This window comes from Accipiter gentilis, chromosome 10 (assembly GCF_929443795.1).
Source record: "Accipiter gentilis chromosome 10, bAccGen1.1, whole genome shotgun sequence".
Classification (NCBI taxonomy): domain Eukaryota; kingdom Metazoa; phylum Chordata; class Aves; order Accipitriformes; family Accipitridae; genus Astur; species Astur gentilis.
Window position 1 is genome coordinate 3,765,840 of NC_064889.1, and position 25,416 is coordinate 3,791,255.

The 25,416-nt window shown below is 59.2% G+C and overlaps 3 protein-coding genes across 7 annotated transcripts in view; 1 reads left to right on the forward strand and 2 right to left on the reverse strand.

Annotated features, from left to right (window-relative positions):
• Window positions 1-10,839, forward strand: part of CCDC33 (coiled-coil domain containing 33) — a 45,058-nt gene extending 34,219 nt beyond the window's left edge. The window contains exons 14-23 of the mRNA XM_049812482.1: window positions 6,738-6,844; window positions 7,169-7,304; window positions 8,419-8,614; window positions 8,707-8,795; window positions 9,022-9,153; window positions 9,352-9,424; window positions 9,683-9,804; window positions 10,051-10,134; window positions 10,257-10,352; window positions 10,748-10,839. Coding sequence (XP_049668439.1) covers window positions 6,738-6,844; window positions 7,169-7,304; window positions 8,419-8,614; window positions 8,707-8,795; window positions 9,022-9,153; window positions 9,352-9,424; window positions 9,683-9,804; window positions 10,051-10,134; window positions 10,257-10,352; window positions 10,748-10,810 — 1,098 coding nt within the window. The 3' untranslated portion in view covers window positions 10,811-10,839. The remainder of the gene's footprint in view (window positions 1-6,737; window positions 6,845-7,168; window positions 7,305-8,418; window positions 8,615-8,706; window positions 8,796-9,021; window positions 9,154-9,351; window positions 9,425-9,682; window positions 9,805-10,050; window positions 10,135-10,256; window positions 10,353-10,747) is intronic.
• A 386-nt stretch (window positions 10,840-11,225) lies between these two features.
• Window positions 11,226-15,335, reverse strand: LOC126043946 (cholesterol side-chain cleavage enzyme, mitochondrial). 2 transcript variants are annotated; one of them, XM_049812944.1, is made up of 9 exons: window positions 14,792-15,335; window positions 14,046-14,201; window positions 13,653-13,852; window positions 13,020-13,223; window positions 12,353-12,513; window positions 12,109-12,275; window positions 11,879-11,957; window positions 11,472-11,663; window positions 11,226-11,354 (listed from the first exon to the last, which is right to left on the reverse strand). In XM_049812944.1, the coding sequence occupies exons 1-9, from the start codon at window positions 15,034-15,036 to the stop codon at window positions 11,232-11,234; spliced, it is 1,527 nt and encodes a 508-aa protein (XP_049668901.1). In that variant the 5' UTR covers window positions 15,037-15,335; the 3' UTR covers window positions 11,226-11,231. The 2 variants fall into 2 exon arrangements, with proteins under 2 accessions (XP_049668901.1, XP_049668900.1); XM_049812943.1 differs by having other exon boundaries at window positions 11,226-11,663.
• A 6,576-nt stretch (window positions 15,336-21,911) lies between these two features.
• SEMA7A (semaphorin 7A (John Milton Hagen blood group)) overlaps window positions 21,912-25,416 on the reverse strand; it is a 34,379-nt gene continuing 30,874 nt past the window's right edge. For 3 of the 4 annotated variants that reach the window (XM_049811423.1, XM_049811424.1, XM_049811421.1), the window contains exons 13-15: window positions 24,970-25,121; window positions 24,368-24,435; window positions 21,912-23,930 (exon numbers count right to left, since the gene is read on the reverse strand). In XM_049811423.1, coding sequence (XP_049667380.1) covers window positions 23,581-23,930; window positions 24,368-24,435; window positions 24,970-25,121 — 570 coding nt within the window. In that variant the 3' untranslated portion in view covers window positions 21,912-23,580. The remainder of the gene's footprint in view (window positions 23,931-24,367; window positions 24,436-24,969; window positions 25,122-25,416) is intronic. The other variant, XM_049811422.1, reaches the window with a different exon arrangement.

Below are 25,416 nucleotides of genomic sequence, written 5' to 3' on the forward strand. Positions count from 1 at the left end.
GCTGGGTGACATCTGAGGAAGATGGGACCTCCAGTGCCCACCGAGTGGGGTCTTCTGCTTCGGCGAGCTGGGAGGGGACCCCCGACATGGTATGGCACTGCTGAGCCCAGCAGCTCCTCGGAGCTGGTGCCTGCAAAGGCATCCCGCTGGCAAGGGAAGGGGAGGGATGCGAAGGATGAGGGTGCCGCGAGGGAAAAGGATGGTGCATGGGAAGAGGGTGCAGCAAGGGGTGAGGATGTTGTAAAGCTTGAAGGTGCCGCGACGGCCAAAGGATGGTGCAAACGAAAAGGGTGCTGCAAGGGGAGAGGGGATGCAGAGGATGAGGATACTGCAAGGGAAAAGGAGGGCGTAAGGGGAGAGGGAGCTGCAAGGGGTGACGATGCTGCAAGGGCTGAGGGTGCTGCAGGGGGAGAAGGTGCTGTGAGGGGAGAGGGGGATGCGAAGGATGAGGGTGCTGCAGAGGGAAAGGGTGCTGCAAGGGGTGGACATGCTGCAAGGGGTGAAGATGCTACAAGGGGACAAGGGTGCTGCAAAGGGAGAGGGTATTGTGAGGGGTGAGGGTGCTGTGAGGGGAGAAGGTGCTGTGAGGAGAGAGGGGGGTGTGAAGGATGAGGGTGCTGCAAGAGGCGAGGGTGCTGCAAAAGGCCAGGGTGCTGCAAGAGGCGAGGGTGCTGCAAGGGGAGAAGGTGCTGCAAGGGGTGAAGATGCTGCAAGGGGTGAAGATGCTGCAAGGGACAAGGGTGCTGTAAAGGGAGAGGGTGCTGCAAGGGGAGAGGGGGATGCAAAGGATGAAGATGCTGCGAGGAAAAGGGGTGCTGCGAGGGGAAGAGGCTGCCGCAGGCAGTGAAGATGCTGCACTTGGTGAAGATGCTGCGAGGGGTGAAGATGCTGCAAGGGGTGAAGACGCTGCAAGGGGCCGAGGGTGCTGCGAGGGGAGAGGCTGCTGCAATTCCTGAAGGTGCTGCAAGGCGTGAAGATGCTGCAGGAGCCGAGGAGGCTGCGGCCCCGTGTGCGGCTGCAGCCCCATCTAGCGCCAGCCCCGCCGCCCTGCCGAGCCCCCAACCCACGCTCCGGGGCCGGGCTCGTCCCGTGTCCCCCTACCCCCGGGGGGGTTGTCTTACCTCCCCAGGGTAGCTGCTCCTCTCCCCGGGGCCGGGAGAGGCCGGGCTGCAGGCAGGAGCCCGTTGCAAGGTTGGGATGAGGATGCCCCGCTCTGCCCTGGAAGAGCTCGGTTAGGTTTGCCAGGGAGATGGACACCCACGGGTGTCCGAGCACCCACAGGCACGAAGCTCAGATCCTGGCGAGCTGGGTGGGTGGGTTTTTTCCAGCACTCCCGTTATGCAGGATTAAGCCAATTAATAAAAGAGGCCCATAAATCAGCTAACGCGACCCCAGATGATATCGATGCCCGTTTTACTTCTCAAGAAGATTAAGGAGTCGGCAATTTGCTTCCCCTTTTACTTAATTAGCTTTTCGCCCCGGTGATGACGAACCTGGTGCACGAAGGTGCCGTGCTGAGGGTGGGTGCCCCGGTATCTCCCCTGTGTGATGGGGTGACCCACATCCAGCAGTCACAAGGCAGGGGAAAGGCTCTTGATGGGATTTAGAGTACGGCAGAAGCCTCCCAGCCACCCCAAATCTGGTTGCAACAGCCCTGGTCCCTGCTTCCAGCCCGCCTGGCCTGGGGGAGAGTAAAAGCAGCTGGAAATGCTGTTTTCTTGGGGGCGAGATGGGGGCAAGGTGGGATGGCGAGGAGGGGGACGGAGGGATGGCTTTTGCAGGGCAGCGGAGGGTGCTGGAGGGGCAGGGACCCAACGGTGGAGGGCCGGGGGAGACTGGGAACGGGTTGGGGGGGTTCTCAAATGGTCTGCGTGCCACAGCTACGTTGGTTGCACGAGGGGGGGTTTTGGTGCTCCAGGCTCCGAGCATGGGGGGGAAACTGGTCGGGCTTGGTGGTGGGCTTTGCATGTGCTTCTCCTGCTCGGGTCTGGGTGGCTGTGGCTGCGGCTGCAGGGGGTACGGACCAGGGACGCCAGCAGTGAGCCGGAGCAGGGGAAAAAAGAGAAAACTGCCTCCAAAATACCATTTCGTGTGTGTTTGGGGGTGCATGCGTCGGCATGCGCGTGCCCTTTGGTGTGTCCTGTTCCAAACCGGTTCCGGCGGCGCTACTCAACCCTCAGTGAACGTAGCATAGAAGGGCTCATTTATTCTCGTTTAGTGACTTCCCATCCTTTCCCAGTGCTAATTAATAAAGGGTGGGGACCGATGGCCGGGGGCAGATGCTCAAGGGTGGTGGGTGGTCAGGGCAGCGGGTGCTGCACGGCTCTGGGTGCTCTCGGCGCTGTGGCTTGGGGTACTGATGGATTTATGCCGGCTGCTGAAATGCAAGGGGCGTTTTATCAGCAAACAGACTCCATACATAAGCAAACATGAAAATGGATGGCCACGGCGCCAGCAATAAACCGCCTGCCAGGCCAAGGACAAATCACGGCAGCGCTTGTCACCAGGGGTGATGGGGTTGCTTGGGGTTTATCCCTCTGCAGCCACTTATTTTTCAAAGCTAAGGGATGAAAATGCTTTGAGGGCACTTAAAAAGTGGGGGGCTAGGGGAGGGTATTTAACTCGGGTCCCATGCGCAGATTTTAAAAGGTATGCTTGGAAAACAGACTCTGCAGCGAGCTACCAAGTCTCCTACTGGTACTGGGGGGGGGGGAGAGTATGTGATATTTCTCCACTTTTTCACATCCCCAGCTGCTTGAAGCATGTTTATCTTAAAACACAGATGCAGATGTTTTCCTAGAAGGAAAAAAACCTGCAAAGACCCAGTGGGAACCCAGGGTATCAGTCGTAACCTGTTTCGCTCACTTTTTGGTCTCAGGAGGGGACTTTTTTAGGTCTGGCCCCAGTTTGTGGTCAGGGTGAGCAGCAGCACTGGGGGATGCTCTGACCCATGCTGGGACTAGAAACCCATCCTGGGAGGCTCTGCTGACCTCCCCTTCCCCCTGGCCACCAGGACATCACCTGGGGACATCACTCCAGCTGTCCCCATCCCTCCCAAAAGCAGCCCCGTGCAGCAGGATGGGAGAAAAATTGTTTTTCAGGAGCCAGGAGCTGACTCAGCCAGAGTTTGCTCTCAAAAGTCATCCTACCTCCTCCTAGCCACTGATTTTCTTTTTTCTTTTTTTTTCTTTTTTTTCTTTTTTTTTTTTTTTTTTTCTTTTTCTTTGAGCAAAATAAACCAGCAGCGACTCGCAGAGGAATCGCAGTCCCTGCTGGTGGCACGACTGCTTTCTTGAGCCTTATCTTGAAGAAGCAGGCAAGCGGGTGGGAGCCCAAGGAGCAGTCGTCTCTACACGGAGCGTCTTGCCTCCCCGAGTTACCCAGTGTAATCCAGAGGCTTTTATTTCCTTGTACAACATGATATCAGCAGCCGGCAGCTGGGCCTGGAGCCGGATAGCGATGGTAATCGCCCGCCCTAAAATCATCATCCTCGTTAGGAAGGGAGCAGTAGATGTGGTGTCTCTATTAAATCGAACTCGGCTCAGATTAAGCGCTTTTCAATGCAATCCAATTAACTCTTAAATTGAATTGTAATGCTTTGGCTAATATACCCCCCCCCCAGCACAGCTCCCGCCCTAGCCCCGATGCATGGGAAGGGAGTTCAGCCTTGGTTTAATCAGATAAAAAACCCGCTTATTTGCTGCCTTTCACCGCCTGCTACGTCCTACGAAGGTGTGTGGGGAGCGGCCAGGCTAAAAATCTCCATATTTCCCTTGGGGGACCCGCAATTCCCCCAGGGGTTGGGGTTCCCCAGGGAAACACTTTGATTTTGGAAGTAGAGGGGGAAAAAACCCCAAACAAAAACATTTGCCCCACCAACACGTCTGCCCAGATGTTGCCCTGAGGATGGGTTTGGGGATTTGACAATCCCCCTCCCTCCGCCCCATCAGGTACCCGTGTCCCAAGGGGATGGGTAAGGTCGATGAGGGCATCGGGCAAAGCAAACGGAGGCGTCGCTATCTCCTGATGGTTTTGTGAGCTTTTGTTACAGAAAAGAGGGAAAAAATGGGATTTTTCTTCCCTCTGATCTTCCTAAGCTGCTGCGGCAATTTTTTTCTCAGATATGTAAATCTGAGCTTATCCCATCTTCATAACAATTAAGGAATTGGGCTTAATACTCATCCAGGGACATGTTATTCATTGAGCTGGAGGGAGATGGTGTTGGAGAAGAGGCTGGTGCACTGCCAGGGGCTCAAATGCCTCCGTGCTCACAAGTGAAATGAGTTGGCCCATCCTCAGCCTCTCTCTGGGGTGCATTGCTGTCCTCTCCCCGGCCAGGGACGGGATCAGGCCATGCTATGCGGATGCAGAATCCTCTGGTACACCCTGTTTTCAGCCACTTTTGGACCTTCCTGCCTCCTGTGGAGGTTTATTTCTAGCCCCCCTGCCTCGCTTTGCTCCGTGCTGCTCCGCCTAGAGATGAATTGATTCCAGCAGTCGAAGCTAATCGATACATCAAAGCATCTCGGAGCAATTTGTTAAGTAAATAAAAAAAAAACTTGGCCTAAGCAAATACAGGAAGGAGGGGGGGGTGGCTCATCGGGACGGATGAAAGGCTCTAAAGGCAGAGGAAGCTTCAGAAGCTTGGAAATGTGGGGGGAATAAAAAATAAATAGCAAGTGCCAGGAGTTTCAAAGCTTCCATCATTTCAGACGTGCATTCCCAGCCTTTCATCCCAGACCCCTGCAGGAAGGAGAGACACACTATCTCCAGGTGGATTTGAGATAGGTGGTATAAGGGAAAATATGTTCAAATACCCTTAACTCTGCCCCCGTCCCCGGAGGCAGCACTGGGGTGATGCTGCCTGCCAGGAACGGTTGCGCAGGCAGAAGTATGGGATGGTGGGTGTCTGAGCAGCATTGGGCTGGGACTAAAGGCTGGGGATGCTTGTCCAGCCTCTGCAGGTGTTGTCTGAACCTAGAAAAGCCGTGGTTGAACCCAGCGCCTTCCAGCGCAGGCAGGGAAAGCAGCTACCCAGCCCGGGCGAGCCAAGTGCAGTCCCGTGCATTATTGATGGAGCAGATAATTGCACGCTTCCCACCGGCTCTTTGATTAAAAATTGATGGCACAGGACAAGGTAGTGAGGGACTCCATCGACTTACACCGGCCTCTTTGTTTCTTAACAAACACTGAAGGAGAGGTGGATGCGGGATGCCGCAGCGGGTGCGAGGCACGAGAGCCCCTGTGGGTACCCCGAAAGGGGGGGTTGGGACTGGGGGACCTGTTGGGGCAGAGCATCCCTTCCCTTAAAATGCTATAAATTCAATCTCGGGATGAAAGTGGGGTTTGATCAGTGAATTATTCAGCAAATTATTCTCCGCTTGGGATCGGGCCAAACCCCAAAGCAGAGCTGAAGGCCGACGCCGCCCGGCATCTCCAAGGCGTGGGTCCTCAGAAGTTAATTGAGCGTTTGAAACATCAGAGGAGCGTGCTGAGAGGGGAGAGCGTTTCCATGCCCGCATCCGAGGCAGGGAAATGAGGGGCTGTCACCTCCAGAGCCAGCTGGGCACGCTGGGACCTGGCGCTGGCCACCACCGTGTCACCTCCTCGGGGCTGCACTGCTGGGAGCAGGAGATAAGGCAACGGCGGCCGAAACGGCGATGGGGATGGGGAGGAAGGGCTGGGGGGCAGCGAGGGGCTGGTGTCTCAAAGGGAGTGCTTGCAGGCAGCGCTTGCTGCCCCGATGGTTTTGGAAGCGGCAATGGGACGTGCAGGGGTCGAAGGGATGCTAAAGGGGAAGAGATGCGGGTGCTTGGGGCAAGGAGGGGCAGAGCCAGCTGCCTGCAGCTGGAATGCACCCATCTGGGTGCAGGCGGGTGATTTTAGGTGCTGAGCTGCTGCAGGGAGGAGTTGCTAAGAGAAGGGTTGTGTTGTAGCAACAACCACCGGCAAGCCAGGCACCCCCGCGCCACCTAAATCCCTTTGCCAGCAGAAAGGGCCAGGGAAAAACAGCTTTTCCTCATGCTACAACCTCCCAACATCGCCGTAAGTCCACCGGCCGGCAGCTCGGGTGGCGGCGTGGGGCCGGGATATTTGCTCGGGGGTGGTGGAGCGGTTGAGGACTTTGTTTGGGGCGGGTAGAGCCTGGCAACCCACCAGCGAGCCGGGCTGGCTGCCGGGAGCGGTGTGCTGGGGGGATCAGAGCACCCAAGGAGTGGGAATGATGCTGTACTACAGACCCTTGTCCTCCACCGTGAGTGCCGGGGTGCAGTGGGTGGGGATGGGGACATCATCCTGTTGCTGGTGTCACCAACAGGACACCCAGAGGTCCCTGTTACAGGACGGCACCCGGTTGGGCTTGCTTTCGGTCGTAGCCAAATTTCTTCTGAAGGCTGCATGCCTCAATGGTCCAGCAAAGAGATGATGCTCAAAGCCAGGCATTCCTAAACGTCCCCATCCTCGGGAGAAGGTCTTCCAGCCCAGTGGCTACACCATGTCGCATCCGAGCCCCAAAGGGGGATGCTTGAAGCATCACAGCCAGCAATGCCAGAACTTTTTGGGGCAGGGCTGGATCCTGACCCCAAAGCAACGATGACAAAGGTGTTTTGCTCCAGGTGAAAGCCAGGAGAGCAGCTCCCAGCTGTGGGGAAGGGGCTGAGGGAGCTTGCTGCTTCTCTCGGAAGGCTTTCCCTAGCCTGCTCCTCATCCTTACCCTCCACTCTGACATCTCCTGCCAGCTCCACCGAGACGATGTGTCCCTCCCAGCGGCCAACGCCGTGGCCAGCATCCTGCCCGGAAAGCAGCTGTTCCCGCACGGGACAGGAGCAACATTGGAAGAGCGGAGGTGGGGGGGGGGGGGGGGCATGCTGGTTTTTCCCTCTCTTTGCTTCTTCTTCTCATCCTCCTTGGAGTGGTTTCCTCCATTCTCCCCATGTTTTCACCAGTGGCTTCTCCTCCTGCCCCATCACTGCCAATCTTCCTCCTTGTCTCCTCCAGGGTCCCACCCTTCCCGCATCCCCATCCCCACCGGCACTTGCCTTGCCCCCCGACACCCCAAACAGGCTCCCGTCTCCTACAGAGGGTTCCCCAGCCAAGGCTTTGCCGGTGTTTCACTCCGGCGGGAGCAGCTGGCGAAGGGTGTCCCACCTCCCCGGTCTCTGCTCCGCAGATCCCAAGAGATCATCGGGGACAAGCAGGAGCCGGCGAGTGCCGAGGAGATGGGAGGAACTGGGGGCACTGGGGTGGACAGCAGTGTCCCCAGAGCAAGTCCTGGCTCCCGTGGGGACCGAAGGTCTATGCTGCCGGTGAGTGAAGGTCTTGGGGGGGGGTCAGCCCTTGAGTTCAGCTGGAGCAGGCTTTATCTTGGGGGTGAACTGAGTCCTGGATGAAACAGCTCTCAGGCAGATGGGGAGGAAGGAGCCGAAGCTCTCACCGCACCTGCCCCCCAATCCCCCCCCCCCAAGGCCGAGTGATGCTGTTGCACCCCCTCTCTGTGCCCCGGCCCCCCCCCGTGGGCCGCTGGCCAAGGCCATCCCCAAGGCTGGGAGCGGGGGGCCAGGGGAGCTGGAGGCACGTGGCTCCCTCCGGCCAAGGTCCCCGCTGCTGGGATCCTTTCCGCAGCCCAGCGTGGCAGGGAGGGATTCAGGAGGGTCAGCCTGAGAAGATGCAGATCCTCAGGGAATTTCTTCCCTCCAGCATCACCTGACAAGGCGTTCCTCAACCCCACAGGTGCTAAAAAAACCCACCCAGGCTCATCTATATAAAACATTCATCCTTGTGTTGTTCTTCACCACCTCCCTTCTTTTAAAGACTTGCAAAGCCCCATAAGGCTCAGAGCTTGAGACTAACCCCCAGCTCCAATGCTGCTCCACTCCATGTCCTTGGCAGAGTTGGTTTTCTCCCAAGGGAGGGGTGGAAAAAGATGGGGAAATGGGGAAAGGTGTCTGTTGGGTGGAGGGAGAGGTGGGTGGGTGGAGAGGAGAAGGTTTGGAGGGACAGGAAAGAAGGATGGATGGGTGGAGAAGAGAAGGATGGATGGATGGATGGATGGATGGATGGTTGGAGACTAGAAGGATGGATGGCTAGAGAAAAGCAGGATGCCTGGTTAGAGAATGATGGATGTTTGGAGAAGAGAAGGATGGATGGATGGATGGATGGATGGATGGTTGGAGACTAGAAGGCTGGATGGCTAGAGAAGAGAAGGATGCGTGGTTGGAGAAGGATGGATGGAGAGGAGAAGGATGGATGGATGGGAAAGAGAAGGATGTATGGTTGCAAGAGGAGGGGAAAAACTGGATGTTTCTTAGCTCCTCCACGGTGGCTCTGACCCTCAAGACAAATATCCTCAGCTGAGCTCTTGGTGCCGGGGAAAGCCGTGGCTGGCAGCGGGGTGCCAGCAGCTCTGCTCTGGGCTGGCAGGAGGCGAGCAGCTACCGTCTGGCGCTGAAGCGGATGGCCGGGGACCTCCTGTCCTTGCGCCAGCATGTCACCAGTTTAGAGGTGGAGAATGGGCACCTACGGCGCAGCCTGGCCTTGCGGGAGGAGCTGGGCCACACTCTGCTTGCCGATGTGGACCTGGACGTCATGACGCGGGAGGAGCTGCTGGACAGGCTCGGTGCGTGATGGGGAAGGGGGAGGTAGAAATTGGGGGACCCCTCTCCTTGGCACCAGGTTGGGTGATGAGGACGTGGCACGGGGCTGTTGCAGCCACCCTCAAGCACAAGCTGGTGGCCGGTACGGCGGAGATGAGGAGGCTGAAGGACCGTGTCCAACGGCTGCAGAACGAGCTGATCCGGGTATGGATACTGGCAGGAGTGGGCAGGGGCTGCCCGAGGGATGGGATGGGATGGGATGGGAGCGGAGGAGCAGGGCGGCAGCAGGGAGAGCATCACAACACCCCCATAGCCAAGCAAGTGCCCGAGAGGCCCAGGACCCCCACCATGAGGCTCTCCCAGCCCTACAAGTGATGACCCAGGGCTTGAGGCTCGGCAAGGAGGTTTTTCCCCTTCCTCCCCCCCCCAGAAAAATGACCAGGAGAAGGACCTGGTGCTGCTTCAGCGAGCCCACCGGCAGCAGCAAGCCGTGCTGAGGAGGTGCCAGGAGAAGGTGGCCAAGACAAAGAGCTTAGAGGAGACGGTGCGGCAGCAGGAGAAGGTGAGTTGGGGGCACAAGGTTGGGGTAAGAAGGGTAGGTCGGGGGGCACAAGGCTCTTCGGAGAAGATGGGACCCTCTGGTCTGTTCCACCCTTCCATGAGCACCACCCAGTGCCAGGACCACGGTGGCTGGGGAGATGTGACGGTCACCACAGCCTCGCATCGAGCTGGTGACGTGGGGCTCTGCTCTCTCCGGCAGGTGATCGAGGCGATGGAGCGGGTGCTGCGGGAGAAACTCGCCGGGGCGGGCAGGAGTACTGAGAAGCCAGCGGGTGGGTGCAAGCAGGGACAGGGACCCTCGGGAGGGGGGGGACATCGCTATACAGCCGCTGGCTTCTGCTGGTGGCCATCTCCTTCTGATGGTTTGCACCATGGGGTGGCCTGTGGTGGGCGATCAGAGGAGGTCTTGAGCCCCCTCTTAGCCATCCCTGGGCATGGGGGAGGTGGGAGCTTGGTCTTGGCCCTCATTTCTGCACAAAGGGGGGGGTGTAGCACGCATCCCAGTGCCCCCCCTTCATCCCATCCCACAGGCGAAGCCCTCTCCGGGGAGGTGTATGCCGTGCTGCTGGCCGAGAACCGCAGGCTGCGGGACGACCTGGCGAGACCCCCCTACCTCTTGCCCCCCGTCATCCCGCAGCCCCCAGCCTTGCCGGTGAGACCGGGGAGGGGGACACAGGGCTGGTAGGGGTGGAGACAGAGCCATGGCACCCCAGAAAGCAACGCCGGGGAGGAACGGGACACACCGGGGACGTCACCTAAGGCAGCATCTCCGGCTCTGTGGGGCGATAGCCACCCCTGTGGCTTGCTCCCCCCATGAGCAGGGGGTGGGAAGGGGTGCGTGGGGGGGGGGTAATCTGGCATTGCCTTTCCCCACTCCTGCTCATCTTGTGGCCCACAGGGTGGTTTTGGACGTGCAGAGAAGCTGTCTCTGCTGGCCAGGCTGGAGGAGGCGCAAGCCCAGAGGCGGGTGCTGGAGAGGCAGGTGGGCATCGACCTCCCGCACCCTGTTTGATTATGGGGGGGCCTTGGGGTGTCAGGCTGGGGTGGGGGGCACCTCTGGCCCCCTGCTTTGGAAAAAGCCAGCTTGGTTTGGGTCCTTCCCAGCTGGAGGAGGCGGCGAGGAGGTGGGGACGGGAGAAGCAGGAGCTCGGCACTCGGCTGCTGGAGCGGGAGCACGGCTTCCCCTACGCCCCCACCACGGTGAGCAGCTTTAGGGGGGGGGACGGGACACCAGGGCCACCCAACGTGGAAGTTGGCAGCCGGTGTTTGCTGCCAGGGGGAAGGAGGGGGGCTCAGAGCCACATCTCTGCACCCAAGCAGCTGGGGGAGCGGGGTGGCTGGGGGTCTCCATGCCCACCCCCCACATCAGGGGGGATTTGCCTCAGTTTCCCTGCAGGACCCTGGGCAAGGCGGGAGGGTGGTTCCTAGGTTTGCAGGACCCCACCCCCAGCATCCTAGGATGTCCCCCAGGGTCACACACACTAGCCCCCCCACCAACCCCCTTATCACAGCCCTCTCCCCCATAGCCAATGTCCCCAAGGGGAGTGGCGATGGATTTACAGCCCCCCCTGAGACTTTTTCCCGTTCCCCACCAGCACTTGCCGGCAATCGCCACAGCCCCCCTGAGAAGACCCCAGCCCCTGGCCCCCCTGCCCTAGCCCGCACCTGGCGAGAGAGATGGAGAAACCGAAAAACGCTGGCAAAAAGGAGCCGGTGCTTTTTCGCAAGATGAAATTACGGAGTAAATCAGAGGCAAAGCAAAACATTAGAGGGTGTCGGAGGAGCACAGCCGCGGTCCCCAGTGTGGTCCCTGGGGACACCCCCCCCACCCCCCCGAGCAACCGGAGCTGGGGGTTTGCTCCGGTTTATCTCCCCTGTGGCGTAAGCGCAGCCTTGAGCGGGCTGGAGCGAAGGCAGGGATGCGCCAAGCCAAGGCTGTGGCCGTGAAAGTGTCCCAGCCGTCCCCCGAATCACATCCCTGGGCCGGAGACTGGCTGTAAGGAGCTGAAAGCACTGCCGGGCTGTCGGGGATGGCTCCCAAACTGGGACTAAGCTGGTTGTCACCCAGGATTGGGCTCCTCACGCTTGGGATTCGAGCGGCCGTAAGGTCAAGTAGATGGGTTTGTCCGGGATCAGGATGAGATCGAACTTGGTCCCAACTTCCACCGCTCTCATGGTTTCGATCTTGAAGTTCTCCAGGATCTCGGGTGGAAGAGAAAAGAGTGGCTGGAAAATGCCGGAGGTACCAAAACCCACGTGCCACCTCCCCGGTCCCTTCCAGCGCCAAGTCCCCAGCGTCCCCAACAGCGGGATGCTCACCTGCATGAGGAAGAGCTGCATCTCCAGCTCGGCAATCCGGCGCCCCAGGCACTGGCGGGGTCCGAAACCAAAACCCAGCCCCTTGAAATGCTTGGGGCCAGCTGCCAGCCAGCGCTGGGGGCTGAACTGCTCCGGCTTGGGGAAGACCTCAGGATCCCGGCCCATGGCGTAGAGACCAACCTGCACCAGCGTCTGCAGGGAAGGATCAGCCCCGTGGGTCCGGGCTCCCCACGTGGCTTCGCTGGTGCTCAGGATACAGGGAGGGGGTGCAGGGATGGGATCCGGTCCCAGATGATCCCCACGGCTTCTCCCCACCACGTCACCCAGCCGTGCCCCAGGTCCCACCTCCACCCAGAGCCCCACGTGAAGTGGGTCGGGGCGAGGAGGGACCCGGTGGCAGCTCTCACCTTGGGGGGGATGCGGTAGTCCTGGAGGATGATTTCTTGCGTGGTGTACCTCTGCAGGGTCACCGCCACGGGGTGCAGCCTGGAGGAGGGGGGGACAGGTCCCACGCACCTGATTTTGGGGACAGCCTGGCCCGCCCGCGTTCCCGCCTGGATGCACGACATCCCAGCAGTGCCAGCGTTTCGGGGAGGGAAGGGGCTGGGGGTATTTTTCAGCGGGAGCTCCTCCTCACCTGAGCGTCTCCTTGATGGTGGCTTTGAGCAGCCGGATGGTTTTCAGCATCTTCACCCTGTCCCCTGCTGCTTCCCGCTTGGCAGCCAGGACCTCTGCCCGTAGCTGCTCCTGGACCCCCGGGGACCGTGCCAGCTCAAACATGGCCCACTGCAGCGTCATGGAGGTCTGGAGCGGGGCAAGGGAGCAAGGTTAAACACCAACCGGGACCTTCTCCCTGCCCAACAACCCTGCCCGCTCCTTACCGTGTCCACCCCACCCGCCATCATCTCAGTGACGCTGGCCTTGATGTCATCCAAGGGCAGCTTGTCCTGCATGATGAGGCTGCAGAGGATGCCCATGTACTCCTTGGCACTCTTGCGTTGCAGTCGCAGGTCCCGGTAGACGTTTTGTATGCATTTGTCCGCTGAGGAGACGAGGAGACATGGCATGGTCTTCCTCCCCCGGGGCCATGGTGGAGGAGGAAGGCACCAGATGTGGCACCTTAGGGCATCGTTGCCCCACGCTGGTGGCTTCTCCATGGGAGCTGCCCCTGCGGTGGCTTGGGTCTGCGGTCCTGACCGCAGGACCCATCAGTGGCAGGGTGGGCACGAAGGGTGGGGGTGCCCCAAGGCGGGGGGACACCCTGCAGGAGGGTTGTCCCAGGTGCCAAAAGCTCTCTGAGGCCACAAGCCCCTCTGGGAGAGCTGTTCCCCTCAACGTGATGCCCATCATCTGTCCTTCATCGTTCCTGGATGGTTCCCCACTGCTCCATTCCACCAGCTCCAGATGTGGAAAGCCGTCCTGGCCTTGGTGGCCCTGTGCTGGGTGGTTGGACCCAGGACAAGGTCTCCACGCTGGCAAGATGAGGCTGCACTATGGAGCCAAGTCCTCAAAAGGGCACGGGGAGGTGTGGGCAGGAGGAACACTCACCCTGGGAGAAGATGGCATCCCAGGCCTGGACGTGGTCCCGCCACGTCTTGACGTTGAGGTGGCGGAGGAGGGTGGGTGGCAGGTAGAGCATGGGTGACGTGGTGTGGAACATCAGGCTCACGGCATCAATGAAGCGCTGCGCCTCGGGGTCCACAAAGTCCTGCAGCAGCCCCAGCCGCTCCCCGTACAGCACGTGGCATACAGCTGCAAGCACGGCACCCGTGAGGGGATCCGGATGGGGGGGGGACCCATCCCCATCCCCTCCACCCTTTCAGGGCCAACTCCAGCCTTTCCATGCCTACGGGAACCTGGTTTGGCCTCCTGTTTGCTCCGAGCATCACAGGGCCATGAAGGCATCCCTTGTTGGGTAGGGTCGGCTACCAGGTGATGACTGGTAGATGATAAAACAGTGTTTTATCAACAGTGTTGAGTTGTTCTCTACTTGTCCGGGGGGAGGACATCCCCCTAGATGCTACAGCCTTGGGGGAGAAGCTCGTTTGCCCATCTCTGAGGATGAAACTGGGTGAAACACAGTGTTGCCCACCTTGGGCACCCCGCAAAGGGGTGTTTTGGCGGGGGGGGGGGGGGGGGGGGGGGATATGTCCTGCAGAGACTCGTGCCCCTGACACTCACACTCCAGGGCGAAGCGAAAGAGCTCGTGGGTGAAATCGGCCGTCCAGCGCTCCCGGCCGCTCTTCCCCACCTGGGCTCGTGCCCGCCGAACAAAGTCCTCGCCCACCTCGCTCAGCAGAGGCACGAAACCCTCCACCACCTGCGGCGACAGCACCTCCTTGTTCAGCATCAGGCGGTCCGAGCGCCAGGCCTCCCCGGTCCTGTGGGACACCAACGCGGGGGGTCAGAGGCATCCCACCCCCCAAGCCCCCCACCCCCAGAAGATGCCACCCCCCAAAGCACGGGTCCCCATCACCCTCCTGATGCTCCAGCTTCCCACCCTCCCGTGTGCTGGGGCTATCGCGATAGGACCTGGGAGCCCCGTCTAAGGGCACCCCCCCGCCCCCAACTCACTTGAGGAGCACGCCATAGGGCTTGTTGCGGTAGTCACGGTAAGCCACCCAGGGGGGCACGCTGAAGCGCTCCGGCAGAGTGCCCTCCGCTTGGAAGAGGGTGGCAGCGTCCCGGGGGCTGATGATGTTCACGCTCTCGTAGACACCCAGCTTCTCCCTGCCAGGGTGAGGAGGGGGGTCAGCCCCGCACCCTGACCCCTACCCGCATCCCCCTGCAGCCCCTCATCTCCCCAGATGGACCACCTTCTCCACAGCGCCCCCAAATCAACCACCGTCCCCCTCGCACCCACCAAAACCCTGCCTGCGGGTCCCATCCCAGGGGGTGCAGCAGCTCAGCACCAGGCAGGGTCAGGCCCCCAGGGCTCAGGCAAGCACAACTGGGGGTGCTGGACCTCGACAATCCCCTGGTCCCCCACCTCCATCCCCCTCTGCCTGGGGATGTCAGCTCCAGACCCTGCAGAGATTTGGGGGGTGGGGGGGACGACGACAGAGTCCCTCTCCAGCCCTGCCGCCCCCTCCTCCCGAAATCCTGCATCCTCAAGGCACGAGCGGGTCTCCCCTCTTTGCCCCTCACCGTAGCATCAAGCCTGGCCAGCACAGGGCAAGCTAGGCTGCTCCGGCAGCTCAGCCACCTATTTACCACCCACAGCAGGGCTGGGAATAGCAGCAGCATTCCAGACTGGAAAGGCTGCCGGAGCTGGGGAGCAGGGCAGGGGAGGGGGATGCTGGGGCCAGATGTTGCCTCACCTGTAGATGGGTCCGAACTGCTGGAACTTGCGAGCCATGATGTGATGGACGTTGTGCAAGCCGCCCTCCTGCCAGAAGCGGTAGAGGTTGAGCCAGCCGGCTCGCCAGTCACCAGGCAGCTGGTTGAAGGGTCGAGGAGTTGGAGGGATGGGGGTGGGAGCCCCCCCATCCCAGCGGCATCCCCCGGCTCGGGCAGGGAGACATCCCCGCAAGACGCCTGGCTTGGGTGCAACCCGGGTGAGCATGGAAGCGGGTGACGGGAGAAGGAGGCGAGGGTGGCCTCGCTCTTATCCCCCAGCCGGCCTCGCTCAAGGTGAGATGCTCTCGCCCGCCTCCCGATGAGTCACGGCTGCCCCAGGGACGGGGACGTTTCGCCCCGGCAAGAAGGCAGGCATTGGGGCACGGGGCAGCCAAAAGGGCTTTGCAGAGCATCATCTCCTCCCAGCCTTGCCGTAAGGGGTTTGCCGGGTGATGCACGGATCTGGAGCGGCATGGGGTGATGCTGGCAGGTGGCCCGTGGCACCCCAATAAAAGCGGGTGCTGTTGCAAGCGCTGCAAATGAGAAATGAAAAATTAAAAACCCAGCTGCCAAGGGGAGGAACGTTTTGTCTGCAGAATAAATGATAAAAACGATCTCGGGGGACAAAATAGCATGGGTTAGACTTAAAAAAGCTCAGGCCTGATGGGTCACTGCAGGAGGCGACAGCCTTGGGGACCGCCTGGCCATCGCCGGGGGTGTCTCACCTCCGTCCTCCCCAGGGCAGGGGGTGCTGGGGGTTGCAGATCCCCCCCTTCCCAGGCTCTCCTGCCCCAGAGCGTCAGCTGCCACTTAGCACAGGAACTCCAAACACCCCCCACCACCACCACCACCAGGAAAGAGAGGCTTTTTGGGGTGTCATGGCCCCCGTCGAGGCAGGGACAAAGGCTCCAGCCCCTGATCTCGGTGGCAGACGAGGCCCCTTGTCCCCAGGCCCAGTAACACCTGCTGGCAACCAGTTGGCAATGGGTGGGGGGAGAGGTAATGGGGCGGGGGTCACTGGGCGATCCCTGGGCTTTTCTGGGGCATCCCTTTGGGGTGTCCCTGGATTTGGTCCGGGGGGTTCTCTGGGGTGAGCCTGGAGGAGGGGGGGGGGCAGGATTCCAGGTAGGTCCTGGGGGTCCCCATCCCACAGCCTTGAAGGCCTGGAGGAGGAGGAGCTGGCGGAGGGCTTCTGCTGGGCTTCTTCCCGTTTTCAAACCTTGCTCCGGTTATCATTTATCCCCAGGGAACTGGGAAGGAGAAGGAGGCAGCGCCGAGGATGCCGAGCCGGGGCTGCGAGAACGGCGGCGGGCACCGGGGGGCGCGCCTGCCCCGCCTGCCGCCACCGGCGCCGGGGACACCCCCCGGTCCGTCCCCTCCATCCCCGGGACGTGTGGCCTGTCCCTTGCCAGGCACCGGCTCTGGTCCCTTTTCTCCCTCCCAGGGTCTGTCCCCTGCCGAGCCACGGTGGCCGTCACCTCCCAAGGGACAGGGTCTGTCCCCTCCCGTCCTGGCCACCCCACCGCTCGTCCCTGCTGCCACCAACCCGCACGAAGATGCTCGTCCCGTGTGGGCCCCAGAACAGCCCCAGAACCCCGGGGACACGGGTGGCACGGTGCCACCCCGCTGTCCTTCACCCCTCGCGCTGCCCCTGTCCCGGGTGGGACCCGCTGTCTCCCCTCCGGCCACGGGAACGGGCTCAGATCAGAGCCTTTTGGCCACTTCGGTGCTCGTAAAAACACGAGTGTGGGCCCAAGGGACACGGCCACGCGGCTGAGCTCTGCCCTCACGCAGCGTTGGGTGGCCCCGTTGTCCCCAGCCCCAAAAGGGAACAGCCACCCGTCACCTCTGAACCCCCTCTTTCCACCATCTCCCCAAAAGCGTGGGGAACCGGCTCATGGGCTCCATCACCCCGTGCCTGTCCCCCGCATCACCAAGGGGGCCCACGCACGTCCTCCGGTGGGGACCCCCCCGACCCTGGGAGGTCTCCAGATTTTCGGGGCACCCCCCCCAACGGCGTTGCCACCCCTGCAGCACGAAAAAACCACGACGGTTTGTCCCCGTGCTGAAAGCCTGTGAGAACGCTGCTCGCAGAGGAAGCCGCCGGCTGCTGCGGTGAGCACAGGAATCCGTGCGGTTTGGGGGGGCTCTGATGGAAAGGGGGGGTTGGGGGGCAGAAAACGTGTCGGGGAGGTGCTCAGAAACCCACAGCGTCGCTCTTTCCCCAGCCAGCAGAAATCGCGGCGGGGATGGGGCTCTGACCGCTTTTGCCGACGGCCTCCTCCGTGATGAGCAAAGCGGGCAGCACGTGGACGGGAGGAGGCATTTCCCCCACCTCCGCAGGCAGCAGCTCGCCCACGAAGCCCGTGAGAATTGAGCGTATCCCCTTACTATTTTGGGATGAGCCAAAACAGAGAGTCTCTCCCCTCCCCGGTGGCCTTCTCCCCATGCCACCGGCAAGGAGTGACCCTCCAGTGGGACTTCCCACTCCCGAGAGCTGGCACCCGTGGGTGTCGTGCTCTCGCTTTCCCCCCTGCGGGGCTTTCCTGGCGTGTATCACCTCCCCGAGCGAGCGAGCGAGCAGGGTGAGTAACGACCTGGGCCCTCCACACCTTCCCCCGGTAAATCACACCTCCGAGACGCTGCTGAGAAACCCTCCGGTTTTCTGCTCCGTGGCAGGAAAACCTCGCTGAGCCAGGGCCTCAGCCCCAGCCCCAGCGAAACCCAAACCTCTGCAAAAAATCCCCCTCCTCGACCTCATCCCTTTAGTCACCTTGGTCTGGGAATGCCAAGACTGCAGGGATTTAGCAGAGGGAAGGTGTTTTGGCAGAGCAGCTCATCCTTTCTGCATCTCTGCCCCGCAGAGCTGATGGGAACCGGCTGGGATGGGGCTGACTTCAGCCAGGGTGATGCTGGAAAGCGGATCTGGTTTGGAGGGCAGAATAAAGGGACTGCATCACATCGCTGGGATGGAGAGCGGAGCGGAGCAGGTGTGAAATCGGTGTGATTGCGTTGCTTTCTTACCTTAAAAATACAGCCTGCATCCATATGTGGACCCATGCTGCTCGGCTGCCCGCTGCTCGTGCCCATCCCTTGGGAAGGATGGGGTTTTTCCTGTATTTTCCAACAGGCTCTTTTCTTTTCTGCAATGATTTCATCCTGGGGTCTTCCCTACTCTCTGCATGAGCGAATCCATTCATTACAAGCTTTCGGCTCCTGCCCACAAGCAGGTGGTTGGGAAAATTTCAGTAGTAAAACTCCTGCCCAGAAACTCCCCGTGATTCAGTTTGGGGCTGGAGGGGAGGGGGCAAAACTCATTTTCATAATATCATGTTGAAAAAGAGAAAACTTTCAGCTGCAAACAGACTGTAGCCATGATCAAGCAGTTCTTGCTGGAGGATTTCCCCCGGGAGCAGAGAGAAGGGGATGACCCAGCACATCTTGGGCAGCATCCCCGAGGTACTCGGGGTTGAGCGCGTGATGCTCGAGGAGCTGCCAGGAGCACCCAGAGCCGCTCATCGGGAGGATGGACCCAGCCAGGACAAGCTTTAGACTGAAACAGGGGCGATTCTAGCTTGTTTTTATTGTCCTGCTCCATTAAACTGAATCTCCTCTCACTAATTTATGGTGTTCAGTCCCAGACCTCAAAATTGCCGGGGTGATGCCTGGGTTTTGGGGTGTCGATCGAGCTGGGATGGGGTATCTCACCCTGATGGGATGCGTCCTTTGGCCTCGATTGCCCCTCGGGGCTCTCGGGTGGAAATTCATGGCTGGAGGGGGAAGAGCATTTGTGTATGCAGCTGTGGGGAGGAGGAGCACAGCCACGTGAGAGGAAGGCACACTGGTTAATCCCGTGTTTAACTTCCTCCAGGATCTCCTGGGTTATCTCATTTCTAGAAAACGGCTGGATTTCCCACTCGCATCGCTCTCCACGGCCGGCCCCAACCCGCCTCGGTGGCGTAGCGTGACCCACACCACGTCCCCCGTGCCCCAGCGTGGGCCACTGGCAAAAGTTGCCCAGAGCCATGCGTGGACAGACAGAGGCCGGTTAAAGCCTGAGATCCTCAGGGAAAAGTGGGAAACAGCCGCAGGGCAGCAGACAACCCCTTGCAAACAGAGCTGCCACATCACAGACGGGAAAAACTGGTCGGACGAAGAGGAGCGAAAGGGGGAAGGAGCCGGGTGGGTGGCATGGTTTCAGGCACCTGATCCAGACACATGAGCTCTGTTTATGGTTCTCTTTCGCCAGCCTGTCCCCAGGGAAGCGGGTGGTGACACCGGCTGCGTCAGGCGGGATGGGCAGGATGGGCAGGACACCCACGGGATTGCTGGCCCAGGGGTGACGGCAGTGCTGCTGGGCCCGGTTCCAGCTCTAACTGGAGCTCAGACGTGGCCAGGAAGGGCAGCGTGTGCTGGGCCTGGCTGAACCCGAGCTCAGATGCGAGATAAGAAAAACACCGGGAGAGGGCTTGGGCTGCTCTTCTCCAGGGGACGGGGAGGATGGAAGATGTTGCCATGATGCGGCAGCACCTCTCCATCCCTGGGATCCCAGCTTTCCTGAAACAAGGGGTGCTCCTCGGGACATCCCGATTCCAGGCTCCAGGCAGCTCCTTCTGGAGTTGCTCCATACCCCCATCCCACCAGGAAAAGCTGCCCAGAGGGACGCTATGGCTGGAGACGGCATCTTGGATGCGTCTACGGTCAGTGCACGCCCTGGGTGCCTTACATGGAGCAAGCAGGCAGCTACTGTGGGATTTCTCACCAGCTCTTGCATCCCATCGAGACGGATACAGGATTTCCTGGGTCTATTGTCCTGCCTAGCAAAATCTCCTCCCGGAGCAGCCTCCAAGGCTGCTGCAGAGGCTGGAGACAGAAATAGCCCCCAAAAACAGCGCTGGGAAAAAATCAAATGCTCTCAAGGCTTTTGTTTCAGGCATGTGGCTGCGCCCCCCCAGCCTGTGCTGGAAGAAGCCTGGAGAAATTGCTGCAGTACCTGACCTTCCTGTGCGTGCCTGCTCTCATCGAAACAAGGCTCCTAAAATAACTTGCTCAAACAATGTGGCCATAGACGGGATGACGACGGTGACGCCTTGGCTTTCCCCTCCCCACGCATGGTTTTTCCCTCCAGCAGCCCCAAAGCCGTCAATAAACCCTGGTACATGTGTTTGCCCACAACTTTCGGCTTATTGTATTTATAGGAAACAGCCAGCGGCCAGGGGAAATGCAGCCCAGAATAAAACACAGCCTGAAATGTTCCGCCTTTGCTGCTTTTCTCAGGAAACTTAGCAAAAGGCTCCAACTTTTGACCCGGCTGTCCCTAGGGAGCGGGGACAGGGACCCACTTGCAAAGGCTGGGATGGGGAAGGAGATGCTGCTCCAGCCCCTTTGCAGGTCCGTAGGGTCTCTGCGTTACCCAGGGCTGTCCCTGTGTCACTCGGCCCCATGCTCTCAGCCTGCTTCTTGGGCAAGAAAACAGATCCTGGGCAGCCGAAATGGTGTTATCGCAGTCCTGCAGCCCGCACAGCCCCAGCCCATCGCTTCCGACCGGCTCCTGGGGGGATTTTCAGCATTGCTTTCGGGCGCTGCTCCCAGCCCTCCCGCTCGCCTCTTCCCAGGGCACCACAAAACACTTGTCTGGGGTTTTAGAGCTTTGGTAATCCAATGCTCGGCAGCAATAGAACTGGAAATGCAAACGTCTCGGCGTCCGCGTACAGTACCGGGGGGATAACGCCTGGGTACCGGGTTTCTCTCCCTTCCCGTCTGGGGCAAGCTCCCTACCTCCTCCCACCACGGAGGGGGGCCTGCCAGAAATCACACTTCTTGTTTTAGCTCCGCTGAAACCCGCCTGCCTTTTGGGCTCATTTCTCCTTTATACCAAGATGCCGCTGCCGCATATGCTGCCAGCACCGGCGGGAAGTTTTCTGCCAAACCCAGTGCTAAGAAAGAAATAAGGCAAGGGAGGCTTTCGCTTTCAGCTGCCAAGCCCGGCGTCCCCCGTTCCCCCCTCAAAACCTTGCAGATCGGGGACCTGCAAAACTCTCCTACAAATCCTGGGCCCAGACCTCTAGCACATGTCCCAGGGGACAGAGGTGCCCGTCACCGACATCTCCGTCCCCCCGGCTGGTACCCCATCGCCTCCGATAACTTTGCAAAAGGAGCTCGTCGGTGCGTCGCTGCAAACGGGGGCTGCAGCTTGGGGGAGGGCTCCAACCCAACTGCCAATACCTGAATATTTTCTGACGCTACCTGCAGGAACCGGCCCAGCAGCAAGCACTAAGAATAGCACACGGAAAGGCAGCTGGGCACGGGTTTTGATGAAGCCGCAACCCTTTGAAAGCCCTGCAAAAGGGGGCTGAGCGCTGCTGCAACAGGTCTGCTGGGCTAGGCAACCGGTTCTGCCTTTGTGCCAAAGTGCTTTGATGGAGGGTTTGAAAGAGAGGTGGGGGTATTGTTCTCTCCTGCTTTTGTTGGCACGTTTTAAAAGCTTGAATTCCTCCTATTGCCTGCTTCCCTCCATCCTGAGCCCGGCCTTTTCCCCCCCGCCGCCGGCTGTCAACCATCGCCTCATTTTTCCCCAAAACCAGCAAAAAAAGAGAGCCGCGAGTTCAGTGCTGCTCCATTTCACGGGCTGTCAGCCAGGCAGCCTGTGCATTCGTTCCTAAAAGCCATTCCCGACGTCAAAGCCAAGGATGCGCGGGAGCATCACGATGCCTGCCCCAGCTCCCGGCAGAGTCACAGGCAGAAGGTGCTGGGACGGCTCCGTGCCCATGAGGACCCACCGCCGCTATTTATATCCCTCTTTTTCCGCAAATGGTGGGTGGCAATGAGCCGGGCGCTGCTAACTCCCCCCTTGGTTTTTCCAGGGGGAATTTGCCCAGATTCTCACTCCCGATGGTGCCAGCCTGAAGCAGGAACAGCAAGCCCCGGGCACGAGGGGTGGCCTGGCATGGGGCTGGGGCTGCTGCTGGAGACGAGAGGCAGGTGAGACATGGAAGAGGGTGCAGGGACCCCTTGGTCATGAGGGAAGATGGACAGGGGAGACCCCGGCCACCGTCACAGCAGCACCCCTCAGCTCCTGGCGAGGAACACGGCACTCGCCTACTCTTTTCCATTCTTTATTTCAACGATCACATTCTCGCTTTGGTCACAGCTCTGAAAGGTTTTTTTGGTAGCTGTTGTGGTGTTCGCTCTTCCTCTTCTCTAATTTGAACTCGCTTTCTACAATATTATAAAATTATACAAGTACAGTAATCGTCAGTTGATAATAAATAGGTATTTGTTAGTTCACAAAGTTAAAGTGCTTTGAGAAGGGATGTAAGAAGCTCTATCCTAGATTCGGGGGAGGGGGGTATCTTGGAAATGTAGTGCAGTAGGAAGCTCTGGCCCGTTGTCCGTAGTCTGCGGTCACGAGAAGCCCCCTTGCCAAAAAGACCCCTCGGGCACTCCTGAGCGTCTCTGAGCAGGCACAAAGCAGGAGCTGTGCTGCTGCGACAGGTTACTGGAAGCATGAGATACGATGCCCCCTCGGTTACACGGCCCGAGGCTGGGGCGTTTCAGCCGTCGAGAGGGCTGGGAAAGGTTTGGACAAGGTGTGGGATCGCCCCTTGCCCACAGGTGCAGGGACAGCATCCCGTTTTTCACAGTTTAGCCTTGCTCGGAGACCTCAAAGCCCAAGGGAAGCAAACCCTGGTCCCTCCCCTGTCCCCTCACTGTGAGGGAGAGGGGCAGATCTGCTCCAGGCGGTGAGGAGAGCCACAGCCCCCCATGAGCCCGTCGGCATCGCCCTGAGATCAGCAGCCTGCTGCCTCTTTCCCTGAGGAAGCCCGGTCCCTCTCCTGGAGGAGAGGTGCTGGGAGCAGGGGGCTGCCTGCTGCCCACAAATAAATGCCCTTAGCTGCCTGCAGAGGATTTGTGCGTTTAAAACAACTTCTTCCCAGGGCCTCCCGGGTTTGGTTTGGGCTCTGCTTCCATCTTCCCTTCCTGTCCCCTTCAGTCTGTCCTTCCCCACACCCCAAATCTAGTCAACTTCCAAGGCTTTTCCATGCAAAATGCTAACTTTGTGCCTGTCTTTGCTTTGCAGGTTTCCAGTGCTAGTTCCCGATCTCCCTCTCACGTCAAAGCCAGCTGCAAAACAAGAAAAGAAACCAAACCCTAAAACCCTTCCAGAGCCCAATTCTCCAGACCAGGAGGCGACTCAGATGTGACACTGGGAGCATTCCAGCTGCTTGCCAACCCAAACAGACATTAGCCCCTAAAAACTCGGAGGCATCAAGTCCCCGCTCGGAGCGAAGCACAGATCAACCAGTTCGAAAGGCCAAGGGCTGGCTCCTCCTCTTCATCACATGCACGTTCCCAAAAAGAGAGGAGTCATCGTGCCCTGAGGATCAGTGCATGCACATCGGCAGAAGTCCCCTGAATGTCCGCACCCAGGGTAGGCTCAGGTCGACAACCAGTACAGAGCTAACAGCGCGGGCTCGCAGAGAGGCTGACACCGCTCCCTTCATGCTGCTGGGTACAGCGAACGTCCCCCACCCCTTCCCTCCCTGTCCCCAAACCCTGCTCCATCTGGCCCTGCAGTTGCATATTCCTCACCATGACTCCTCCACCAAGGCCAAAGATGGAGGGGTTGCTGCCCAGGACCCCTCTTGGAACAGTCAAATATTAATGTCCAAGGAGTGACTAAGAGAATAGGGATCTCGCCTCAGGAGCAGACAGCAAGTGCAGGAAGAACGGCAGCAGCCAGGATGGTGGGAACACAGCTCTGTCGTGTTCAGTGGAAGAGCTCCACCAACACCACCATGAGCAGCAGCTGCAGCCAAGAGCCAAACGTCACGGTGGCCTGGCCCTTCTGGGACATGAACCTGAGCTGGTTGACCAAGTGCTCCTTCACCAGAGCCTGCCTGAAGCCGTCCTCCTCCGAGATGCAGACGTAGTGGCCGTAGTGAATGTGGCTCACGTTCTGGATGAAGTGGAAGCAGTCCTGCTGGGGGTGGGTGGTGTTGCAGGTCTTGATGAGGCTGTTGTTGTGGTACCAGTTGTAGGTGGCATAGTGGGATTCAATGGGACAGTTGAGGTAGTAGCGGGAGAAAGGGACGACTGTGATGGTCTGAAAGTCATCTACTGGAAGAGATTAAGAAGTGGGGGGTGAAATAGGCACGTCCAGCAACCACAGATTCCCCCACAAGTCTAGAAGGAAGAACAGTTGGGTTGATGGGGACATGTTACACAGCCATTTAACAACAATGGCAGGGCCTGACCCACACCTGGTGAAGTCCATGGGACATTTCTCCCAGGACATCAGCAAACACAGAGTTTAAACCCTCTCACCCAGCTAAGAAACACATTATCTAGCAATTAAGTCCAAGCTGAGACTTGCTTGGTGTCCTGGTTTCAGCACAGTCATTCCCTGTTCCCCCGCAATGAGTTGGAACATCTTGCACAACCCATAGAAAGACCTGAGAATCAGTAACCCTGCCCCAAACAAAGACCTGAGAATCAGTAACCCTGCCCCAAACACCCCCTGGATACATGGCCTACAGCTCAAAACTTTTACATACCTTCCTTAATATCCCCGTTTTGGCACTTTCCTTGCCATGGCTCCAGGTTCAGGTTCTGACGCACCTCCCTAGCAGATGGGAATAAGCATTAACATCATGGAAGCAGCATTTCAGGGCCAGGAAAGGAAACTCCCATAAAAGATGCAGTGGATCAGATAAGGAAGAAAGTTTAAACACCTGTTATTAGCTGGGTAGGGAAAAACACACCCCCACTTAGGATGTTGGTGGGTAACAAATATAAGACCCAGCAACTCACCACTATCAACTGCTTTAAACAGCATCACAACCAGCAGAGCTACACACATTTCTAACAGCAAAAGAGGGGCTGGGTGCTCAAAACCCACTGACCTCTCCCTCTCCAGAGCAGGAATGCTGCAGGAGGGACGGATCCCTGCAGAGGTGCAGTTTTTGGGGACAGCACAGACGTCCGTGCTGTTACTGCCTGGACAGGATGGGCTCATCTCTCTCTGTGATGGGAAGATGGCCTCAAAACCATGTGTGGCCCTGGCCAGGAAGGGGAATACTGAGGGTCTGGGTATTTCTCACATGAAAGAAGCCAGCTGAAGGTGACGGAGAAACAGCAAGCTGTCTGCACCACGTACCGGTTTAGATAAACTGACTGACAACTCCCATTGAACCACCCACAGTACGGGTCCCTCGCCAGCAAGCAGCTGTCACAGTTGTTGCGATACACCCTGCACATGTCCATGGGTATCTCCACGACTTTATCTGTTGAGCCGATGTACAGCATTGCCTGCAGGAGGGAAGCAGAGGGGCTGATCATCTCAGCACTGTGTCCCAGTGCCACCTTACAAACGTCTAGCACTTCTCCTGCAGCTTCACTGTGATACTGGAGCGGATTTCACCAGCAGGGCTGGTAGGTCTCCAGGCAATGCAGTCATATGCCCCTATCATGGGAGGGAAAGCAGTCATCCTTCCCCCACCAGCCCTGTGTATAAATAAGTTTGCTCCACCAGTGACAGCGGTGTTGTCAACTCCGGGACGGAGCACTAGCGCTGTCTGACAGCTCATCTGCCAGCAAGGCTGGA